Below are 11,453 nucleotides of genomic sequence, written 5' to 3'. Positions count from 1 at the left end.
TTTTATACTGATTATCAAGTTTGATTTTTTCAAATTGGGGTATTAGGTTGTGTAGTTTGCATCAAACTAGCACTCTAAAGACTAGAATTTACCCTGAAGAAGCTCTTGTTCACAAAAGTGGGGTGATCCAAATAAACACATATTAGAAAAGGAACATAAAGATCATTATTAACATTCTATGTTGTGAAAAGTATCCAATTGCATTCTATCTTTTAATAGAGATAGCAAAAAACCTAACAGAGCCAAGAAAAGGGATACGTAGAGCCAACAAATTTATACAGGAACAAGGCTGGGTTTTGTTCTTTGTTTCAATCGCCGGATAGGAACGCAGCTAAAAGCAGGAAGCAATCACAATTTCTTGAAAGTCAATTCAGGTAAGAAGAAAAACACGAAATCAACAATTAGTTATTTACAATGTTGTACAGTACATGTACAACTAATTATACAGTGGCGCCATCAATATCAAACCAAAAACATCAATTACCAAAAAAAAAAAAAGGGTAAGACTCAAGTAGATCAGTCAAGAAACTCGAACTCATCTTCCTTAAGGTGTGCAGTGAATTTCATCAGATTGCCATCACGACCCAGAACACCATCAGCTACAAATTCCACTTTATACGGCAAATTAGCCGATATCTTTTTCCCCTTATGAACCCCAACGTACTGCTTCAAAACTCCAACTTTACCCATCAACTCGAATTCGGGAGTTTTGGGCACGTGATACACTTTGAGTGGCACCTTGACCTTGATCTTAGCCCCGGTTTTCGACTCAGCATTTTCAGCCTCTTGATAAGTGATACTGTCTTGGTCAAGATTCAACGAATTGAAGATTGTAGCTGAATCGATAGACCTAGACGACGAAAATGTGGCTGATGGGTTATCAACAATTGAAGTGGAAATGGATTTTATGGGACGGAAACGATTGAAAACCGATTTTTTCCTTGAACAAGGACTGATTTTGGCCAACGGGGTTTCTGGGATTTTTATTCTGGAGGAGGACATGTTGAGAAGTGAAGAAACGCAGGTCGGACTGGTAGTCATGGCGGTGAAATTGGAGTATCTTTCTTCTGCTAGTCAATTTTTTAAGGGTGTTGGGTAGGATTTTATACGTTTATCCGGCGGAAGTGAAGCTGAGAAAATGGGGATTTTTTATCCAAATTGTAGGGTGGAAGGAAAATCTCTTGTACTCATCAGTCACGTGTATGGTAATACATGATACATTGAAATCACATTGGTTCATTTATGGATGTCGATGGGGAACTTGGCTCGCGCTGGATTTACATCCAGCAAAGCACAAGTCAATTTATCTGGAGATTTTCGAGATAGACTCGTTCCATTAGTTTTTTTAAAATTAATCAGCATCTTTTATTTAGAGCCTATTGTACAGTGATTATGAGAATTGATTTTTGATCAATAAAGAGAAAAGTAGATTTCATCTGTGAGTGAGGAAGTATAAAATGACGACTGAAATAATGAAATAATGATCAACAAATTGATTTTTTTAGATGAAAAATTGCTACCAAATGAGAGCTTATAATTTTTTCAAAAAATTTTAATTTTAAATTCAAGCAGCCAAAAGCTCGCAGAATTTTATACATTTTGGAGCCATCAAATCATTTGCAAAAACAGCCTCATATTACAAAGACCGTTGCTCTTGCGGCACCTATGACAAGCTATTAACCGGTGATCGTCTCACTTTTCTATGAGGAGAGGCGAGGAGCCCATTGTTATTCCTACTTGTATTTTATAATTGTAATGACCAAAAAACTTCCCTTTCTGACTTATTCGAGGTCCTTCCGTAGTTGAATTGATGCATTTTGCCAACCCTATATGGACGAAACGAGGTGAGGCTATGCGATGCGAAGTGCTGTAGCACGAATTTGAGGTAAATAGCCGCTAAGCATATGTAACACATTACCTAGAAGATATTTTGTATAAGATTTTCTAGGATTGATTGATGTGATCTCCTTGCATCAATCACCTATCATATTATCCTTGTTTGATTCTCATTATTTTCAAAATGTATTTTTATCTCTTATTTTCAATAACACATTTTTCAATAAAATAATATTATATACAAGTTAGAAATATTTTCTTATTTTTTAGTCACATATTTTTCATCAAAATACTATTTCAATATGCATTTTTGACCCCAAAAAAATAAAAATAAAATTTGAGGCTCAAATGGGCTTAACTTGTCAATCTATTCCTTCCATGTCAGGCCTAGGCTGTGTTGGGTCTGAACTGTGAAATATAACAAGATTTCACAGCCTATAAAGTACTATCATCACTGTTTCCATGTCAGGCCTAGTCTGTGTTATGTTGGGCCTGGGCTGTGTGGGGGGGCTAAATGGACCCACTGGACTAAAACCAACTTTTTCAATTAGGCCCATTACTGTTTCCTTCTCATCAAATGGAAATACGTTACCTCACCAAATATTTGAAATCCCAGTTTAAGCTCCTCACTCACGGACGTATGAAAATTTAAGAAAAAGGATTTTCATCTACTCCTCGATCTGATAGGTCGATAGCGCCAAATGTTCGAGAGTTCCTCTCCGTTTTTTTGTTCTAAGCAAAACATTAGATTTCATCAATTGATGGTTGCTAATTTCCAAAACAAAGATACAGTGTTTTACGTCTAAAGCAAAAAAATCAAGATATCAAACAAAATTTGAAGTTTGTTAATTTGGATATGTGAACTGGTGATGTTTCTTTATCTGAACAATACTTGAAAATACTAATGTATTTTGTTTGCATCAATTTTTCAAGTAACATATGCCTATGGTACGGAGACCCATTCCACAGGCATGTTGTTAGACAAGTGAAATTAGTCGACGAACTAACAATAAAAGTAGATTGACTCGACCCAATTTATTTTTAAAGTTATTTAGTGTGTATTGATTATGATCAGATATGACAATTGTAGCCTGATATTTAGTGTGAACTGATTATGATCAGATATGACAATTGTGGCGTGATATATAGCATGATCAGTGAGCACAATCCATGTCGCATGAGGGGCCGGAGGTTCAGGGACGAGAATATAATCTGGCGCAAGCTGGGACACCTCGTTAGAAAAAAAATAATAATAAAAAAATAACACTGCATGCACGGGAGCAGGTCTAAGCTACCCGAGTTGGATTTACATCCATAGTCTAACAATCTAGGTTGGTGTTCTAGTATTAATTGAACATTATTATCTTCAAAATTTTCAATTCAACTTTACCAAATTCTGCATGTTCAAACTTGTACAAACATAATATATTGAAGTTTGAAGTTTTCTTATAGCTCCTAGTGAAAGTCACATCGTAGCTACGTGGACCCCAGGGGAAGCCCCGTGAAGGCAATACATATGATATTCAACAAGGACAACATGAAGAAATCAAGGAAAATGATTAATCTCTTTGATTGAAGCGTTATCTCCATTCAAAGTTCTCGGTCGAAACACTCTCTGACTGAACCTCTGCCAGTCTGAAATTCTCTCTTTAAGTCGAAACATAGACACTTGCTTAAAGCAGACATACAGAGTATCTGTAAGAATAATTAATGTAACGTTTGTATTAATAAATGTCAGAAATCTGAGCTTAGAGTGTAGGGCGGTTGATCCATTGTTAATGTATTTAGAGTTCGTTTGAGCCACATCATAATGAGAATGAGAAATAGAGTCGTTATGGATCCCACACCAGAGATAGAAATTCAAAAATGATGGCTTGATGTGATGGATAACGATCATATTTTTCATTTTAATGAGGTAAAAATGAGACTCAAACAGGGGCTTAATGTATCGCAGAGTGATGTGAGATTTCAGTTAATGAAATGAAGCCACGTGGTTCTGAACCACCACCACGTCGGCTAGAACATTATAAATAGCAACTCTTGTAACATTTTAAATGATGGAAAAATGTATGCAAACTTCATATACTTGAAATTATAATCTTCACTTGCTTATTTCGTTTTTATATGCTCGAGTTTGGATTTTTTTATTTCGGTTGAGTTGTTTATGATTGATCATTTGTTTACAATAATTTTTTATCACATTGTCCGTGCTAAAATGTTTTGTCTCGCGCTCAAAAAGCATCTCCCACGTCCATAATCACAGTGCATATTTGATCGTATTTTCGATCAAAACGTGCCAAAATTTGCTTACGTGAAATCAAGTGGCCCCGACATCTGTTATCCACTTAATCTCTACGAAAATGGAGGTCAACATTTAATTTTATAAAAGCTGAATAATTTTGTTCCTTCTCCAAATGCTGATTTTTGTATTATTGCGTGAAACCAAAGCATGAATTTGGACACAAAAACGCTTATCTATTTGCCGATCATTCCCATAAAAGTCGCATTATCAGGCCCCCCATATAACCATTAAAAACAAGGACTTCCGACCATAACACCTAAAAGTCGCATATTCTGTCCCACATTGATATAACTATAAAAAAACAATGACTTCGTCAACAAGTTCGTCCCATTCATTGCAATTCAACGGGTGGCATCATATAATAAAAAATTTCAATTAAACCATTATGCCAACTTTTAAAAAGATTTTGATTAGAGTCGGTGAAATGTGTAGTTAAAATTATAAAATTTATAAAATGTAATTAAAATTAATTATTAATTTTAACTTAAATTTTTAAGCTGAACCAAATAGATCTATAAAAATATGTCATGACATATTTTTAAACAGAAAATAAAATCAAACTTCATAAAGTCAGACCATCTAAAAATCATATCAAATAATATAATAAAAGATTTTGAGCGGTTCCATGAAATATTTATCGAGCAACTATGATAAAACATACAGATCAACATACTCGCTTTTAAGGGTCCGAAGGACAATCTCGTATTAGGATATTTTAAATAAATAATAAGACTACCTGACAGTCTGACACCAGTAATTTTTTAGACGACAATAAGGTTCATGGCTTACAATTGGGAATTAGAAACTCGTGCTACGTATAGTCTCTGTTTGTGTAAAATAAAAAACTAAATTTTTTATTCAATCAAATTCAAATATTAATGTGAATAAAATTCGATTATTAATTTCATCTACACAGCCACAATTGCTAAGTTAGCTCCTATTTATCATCCTTTAAAATTTTGAATTGTTTGTTATAAGATCATTTTCCAGAAAATACTACTCAATAACTCGTTATTTCCAAATAAATTTTATCAAATAGATCCTTATTAATCACATATTTCATAAAACCTAATATTATTTTTCTTAAAAAGTTAATAATAATTTTATCCTAACCCTAAAAACATACCTAACCACCCCCACCTACTTTAAAAAGTTGGTCCTATATTTCCAACCCAAAGAAGAAAATATTTCCCCTCTATACATCACCATCCTCCATTACCCATCCAGAATCATAATATAGATAAACATGCATACATAGAACCCATAGAATGAATTTCAATAATCAAAACAGAACATTAAGAGAAGAAGAATATATGTAAAAAGAATGATTATAGAATAGAATCATAAAATACATAAATCATTGTCCAAGATGAACTAGGTTTCTTTAACACAGCACAGGTTACAATTGAAAAATTCTGCTGTAATAATCAATAAATAACTAAAATTGATTACATTTTTTGAAGGAAAAAAAAAGGAAAAAACAATTTTAGCCTCCATTGTAACCATGGAAGTCTTTGAAACTGCATTGTTGCCATTCATTCCTTTCTCTATTTCACCTTCCCAACCAGCAAAAGAAATGATGAGAAAAAAATGTAGTCCCGGAAGTCTTCATCGTCCAAGTGCAAATGAAATCATGTTATGTTTACTACGCTACAAGCTGATCAAGTTGCATCTGCTCGAGCAAAGATCCTAAAACCGAATGATCGACAGAATCGATTTGAGAACCGGACGGCGCATTACCAGAAATAGACGCAGCATGTTTCTCCATCATCTCAGGTGGTGATTCTTTGACAAGAGATTGCACCCAAGAGAGGTCAGGCTCCCCCCTGTTGTTATTATTTACTTCATAGGAAGATGATCTTTGTAAACAACCCAGATCATCTCCATTAACATACCAATCAACTTTTCCATGATGTGATGATCCCCATTCAGAGCAAGTATTCCCAGGAGACTTTACAATAGAGGTAAAGTTGGATCCAAGCTCCTGGGAGCTGACGCTGTGTAGATGCTGCTGCTGCTGCATCTCACGCTGAGCAAAGGCAGAGAAGCGAGCATTCCTTGGGGAAATTGGCTCCACACTTCGTGGTGATATTCTTGGAGATGAAATACCAAAGGAGCCCTGAAATAAGGGGTGTTCACCATTTTTAGGAGAAAAAACCTTAGGAGTCATTGGCGGAAGAATGCTGTGCTGCTGAAACTGATTAAGAGCAGCAGATTTGTGCCTTGGAGAGAAAATCCCAGATGCCACTGCCTGATCAGAGTATCTGGGAGACAAGGTGACCTCAGCTGAAAAGAGATTGTCAAGATTGGAAGGACTTAAAGCCTTGGACCATCCAGAACGATTCAAAGAAGCAGAACGTGATTGTGAAAAACGGGTCAAGTCATTCCCAACAAGTTGCTGAGCATCAAAATCCTGCAACATGTTCAAATCCACAGGTGGAATATCCCGGGCACTAAGGGAAGATCTCAGCCGACTTGATTGGAGATTACTCCCAGGCAGATGAAGGGTTGGAACATTTTGTTGGGGCCAAGCTCCAGCTGAGTGTAACATTCCATTTGCTGTTGGGGATATGGGCTGATTAAATGCAGGAGAAATCACAGAGTGTGACAAGGGCGAGCCAGGTAAAAAGCTAAGAGCAGCAGCCATATCCATGACACTTGCAGCTGAGGCAGCTGACCTTGGAGAAGGAACAGCAGACCCAGTGGAGACATACAAGGGGCGAAGCTCCTCCGGTGTGTGCGCAAAGAAACACACCCGTCTTTCACAGCTCGTGCCATCCTTGCATAGCCTTGTTCGGTACTGAGCAGGGTGCAGCCAGCACTCAAAAACACCATGCGCATACTCGCACATGTCACCTCGCCTACAAACACCCTTGCGAAATTCAGGACAAGGAACACAGCTGTAATGGTACTTCCTTGGATCTCTTCTGCGAGCATTCTCTCCAGGATGAACAAAAGGACACTCAGTCCAATCATGAGAGTAGGCCCTTGAACAAGGACGGACCTTGAATGAGAACATACGAAACTCATCAGTTGAGTAGATGCTGTTCTTGATGTCAGGAAGCGATGGATCAACTGGGTATTCTTTCTTCTCTGATGTAAAATTAGAAGGAACATCGTTGAACTTCGATGCCACAGGAGATGATACTGAGTCTGATGGTGAACATGTAGACCTACAATCTGGTGAAGAAGACAGAAGGGGTGAAGATGCATTTGAAGTAGATACGGATACCCGTGAATTATAATCGTTAACTAATCCACCAGAACAGATGTTCATAAGCAATTCCTGAAGAGCAGCTCTAGCACCCAGAAGCTTTGGATGACATACAATCACATCAACTGGGCGCTCACCGTCCGAGTTCTCTATGTTTGGATCGGCACCAGCTGATATAAGCAGCTTAAGAACATCCAATACATTGATAGAGCCACCAGATGCAGCACAATGAAGTGCAGTACACTTGTCTGGCCCGCAAGATCGATTTAAATCAACCTCGCATTGAGCAACTAACAAATTCAACACATCTACACTACCGTAAGTAGCAGCGACCATTAATGGCGTTCTTTCCTCATGGACAATCAGTTTTGAACCCTTCTTGCGAACATACCACAGTGCAGCCTCATCAATTCCGGAAGAATCATACTCAATAGATCTCTTGAAACCAACAACATCGTTATTAGCAGCAAATTCAAGTAAACTGGAAAAAGAATCCTCAGTCTCTACAGTTAGTTTCCTCGTATCCATCAGATAACTAGAATTGTTAGCAAATCCTCAATCAGGTAAGCAGTTACCTTATCCTTCAAAAAAAAAAAATAATAATAAATAAATAAATAAATAAAGCAAAAGCCAAACCCATAAAAAATTTGAGAAATACTCTATTTAGAAGATCAAGACGAACAGACCAACCAAATGCCTGGGAAAGTTTGACCCTATTCAAAAATTGCTTAACAATATGCAAACACTAAGACTGGGAGAATAGACCCTTTTTATATGCAAAAGATCTCTTCTAATAAGATATTAGACAGGACAATTCAAAATAGCAAATGCGAAAAAGAAAATTTTGTACAACTAAACATTAAACACAAGGTTCTCCTCCACAAACTGTCAAGAATGAGATTTCACATATTTATACACACTCGGAAGACACTCAGATTATTTTTTAGAACACTTTCATTATCATATAATGAAGGAAATGATAAAAGGTTCTTTCAAATATTTTTCCGATATGCTATACTACCAAATTAGACTCTTATACGGTAAGAGTCCAAAAACAGAATTTTTCCCCTCATATAGACTCGTGCAATCCAGAGGATGTATCCACTGATTTACTCCATGATATGACAAATGAATATTGGAATTCATATTAAATTATTAAAAAGGTTAAAGAATAATTTCATAAGAACAAATTCCAAACAGATAAATATTCTCACTTATAGAATCAAGCATTTCACCTAAAAAATCTATAGAAATTCATTTTCATAATTCACAGGACATATCTTACAGAATTAACAGTAAAGATGATCAAAACAATAAGAAAAAAATTAAAGCCAACCCAACTCCCTTCAGCAGCTCAAGCACATAATCACCAAAATTGGAAAACACTGACCCAACTAGCAAAACTTACAGATGGTTAAAAAATGGAAGCTTTTAGCATAGATCTGAGGCCCATATTACTGGATCATTCACTCATTCACCTATCTCTTGCTTCAAAAATTATCAGGGAAAGTGAAAAGGATAGCAAATTGGCTACCAAATATAGTGATCTTCATTGTACAAATGTACAATTTACAAGTAAATAGAGAGGGACTGAGAGTCACAACCGATGTATGTATATATACACAAGGGTATATCTATAGGAAGATCGAGATGGATAAAAAGAGGGACCTCGGTACGTTGAGAATTTTTGAACATGAAATTGAAATGGAGATGAAATTGAAACTGAAATTCAAATGTAAAATGACATTGAAATTTACACGAAATGATGTTGAAATGCGAGTCAAATGTTGAGACTTTTGAAAGTGGGAGAAATAAGGCGCGTTTGGCCGGTGGTTGGCCCATACTTTTCATACCAAGATTTTATAATTTCTACTATTATTTTAAGGAGTAATTACAGTCAGTCCCTAATCTTTTGAAAATATAGTAAGTAGGTCCTCAACCGATTATTTGATGGCTGCCGTGCAATTCCGACTTTTCATTTCAATTGAAATTGAGTTTCATGAACAAAGATTGAAAGTTGTTATTTCATTTTATTATTATAAATACATTTTTATCTTTTTCTGACAACATTTAAGGTATTTATATATATGACATATCATCCACTTATTATAAGAATGACAACTTTTAAGGTATCTTAACACATATCTCATCTTATCAATGCGACTAGTATTTCCTTAAATTTATGCATGGATGTCTTTGTAATTTGAGAGCTCATCGACAATATCATGCTTAACTTCGATCGACCCTCCTCAACCATGCTTATCATGTCACTACTGTGAATTATTGCAATCTAACCAGATATCTTTGGTTCTAAAATCTTTCATTGTCCAAAATCAATCCAAAATCGACGAAGTCTGATATAATTTTAAATATTCATAATCATCTTAAAAATATTTCGGCCTTAACTAACTAAAACATTATTTTAATTTAAATACATTGAAAATATTATTGAATTGATACGAAAAGAGAAAATTACCGTTCACTCGAATAAACACAAAAATATGATGTTTTGTAGCTCTTAAGAATGCCTATATTAATAGCAGGAATAATGCTATATGTACATCTTGCATGACAACTTGGAGACATTCTCCTCCATGTGGGGGAAATATATGCAGTGACGTGATGAATGATTTGAAAATCAAGAATGTAGATGTTATCAAATGAGAGTGTAAAGAAAAATGTAAGAGCATGAGTAAATATAGTAAGGTTGGAACGACAAAGTTGATTCCTATCAAGAGATTTGATAGTAATTTGACATGAAAATATCTGATGTCTTTATACATATTCTAACTAAGCAATTGACAAAAAGGAAAAAGAATAGGCTTGAGGCCATTTACCAAAGAAAAAATTTACTCAAATAAAGGACTATATACAAATTAATTGAATATTTGAACTCTATTATTGAATATTTGTCTTTTCTGTCCGAAGAAAATGCTTTCCACTGTCAAAGTGAAGCAAACTAAGAAAAATAAGTATACTGCAAAACTGAAGATTTTGTCACAATCTCTCCTTTATTGTGTCCAATCATATCTAGTCCATTGTTTTTTCAAGAACGAAAAAGTTTGTTGAAAGGATCGTATTTATCATAGCTAATATATCATCTCCAGCCAACAAAACTTAGGTTAATTGAGATAACCCATAAAATGTATTGAGAGAAGTTATGCGACAGTGGGTTATTTCCACATTGTTCAATGAAGTTGGAATGCAATTATATTTTGGATAATGTGACCGCAACTCCACTTTTACATAGACAAGTGATCATCTCTAGTAGAGATGAATAACATTATTCAAATGGATTGCTTGGTATCATCAATCCAAGATTTAGTTATCGTTCAACATAGAGAAGATAATGAAGGGACGAAATTAACATTCTACAACATGGATGAGACGTGTGCTTACAAAAGTTACATGTTCCAAGATTTAATCTAGCACTGGGGGAGAAAGCTAAACAACATATAATTCTTCACCTAGTTTACCTGAAACACTATGGCAAACTATAAGCAGCAATGACAAAAATGTATAGCTTTGCCACTTCTATGCAAATGTGAACTTCGCATGGACAAAAAGGTACATGAAGATGAAATCATTGTGGAAATGTCATCTATAGCAGTACTGGTTGTCCGGTTCTGACAGCTCATAAGACCTTTGAGGAATGGAAACAGATGAAAAATCACCTAGAATGCGAAGAACAATTTCCCAAATAGTAGGCCCCATGACTGGTAACCATTATTGATCTCATATTAGATTCTTGGAACACCACCATGTTTATGATGAGGATAGTTGTTGGAGGTATTAGAAGAGTTGTCCATTTGAACATGTAGAGCTAGTATAATCCCCCTTTTCATCTGATGCTTTGGATATGAGTTCCAAGTGCACAGCCAGGGAAGACCCAAAAAAAAATAATAATAATAAAAAAATAAAATAAAATTGGAAAAAGATAAGTGTACAGTACAAGATGTGATGTACACTTTATTTGACAACTCTCTCACAAAACGTGGGGTCCTCGATTATTTTAATTGTGGGTCCCACTCCCCAATGTGAGAGGACTGTCAACTATGCTGTAAAATGAGTTGTACTTGTAGCACAGTTCAAAAAAATTAT

General features: G+C 35.5%; 2 protein-coding genes across 3 annotated transcripts; both read right to left on the bottom strand.

The window, feature by feature from the left end:
• Nucleotides 1–516: 516 nt before the first annotated feature.
• On the bottom strand, nucleotides 517–1,041 carry LOC111412926 (ferredoxin-thioredoxin reductase, variable chain-like). Its single transcript, XM_023043789.1, has one exon. It carries the CDS (start codon nucleotides 1,039–1,041, stop codon nucleotides 517–519), a length of 525 nt encoding a protein of 174 aa, XP_022899557.1.
• Nucleotides 1,042–5,487: 4,446 nt separating this feature from the next.
• LOC111411685 (zinc finger CCCH domain-containing protein 30-like) lies at nucleotides 5,488–9,001 on the bottom strand. Of its 2 annotated transcripts, none has more exons than XM_023042235.1 (2): nucleotides 8,761–9,001; nucleotides 5,488–7,933 (listed from the first exon to the last, which is right to left on the bottom strand). In XM_023042235.1, exon 2 carries the CDS (start codon nucleotides 7,878–7,880, stop codon nucleotides 5,784–5,786), a length of 2,097 nt encoding a protein of 698 aa, XP_022898003.1. In that variant the 5' UTR covers nucleotides 7,881–7,933; nucleotides 8,761–9,001; the 3' UTR covers nucleotides 5,488–5,783. The 2 variants fall into 2 exon arrangements, with proteins under 2 accessions (XP_022898003.1, XP_022898004.1); XM_023042236.1 differs by having other exon boundaries at nucleotides 5,488–7,927; nucleotides 8,761–8,991.
• Between the last annotated feature and the right edge of the window lie 2,452 nt (nucleotides 9,002–11,453).

The sequence above is a fragment of the Olea europaea genome, chromosome 16 (genome assembly GCF_002742605.1).
Source record: "Olea europaea var. sylvestris chromosome 16, O_europaea_v1, whole genome shotgun sequence".
Classification (NCBI taxonomy): Eukaryota; Viridiplantae; Streptophyta; class Magnoliopsida; order Lamiales; family Oleaceae; genus Olea; species Olea europaea.
Note: the sequence above shows the minus strand (reverse complement) of the source record. Positions and strands in the feature narration are given on the sequence as shown.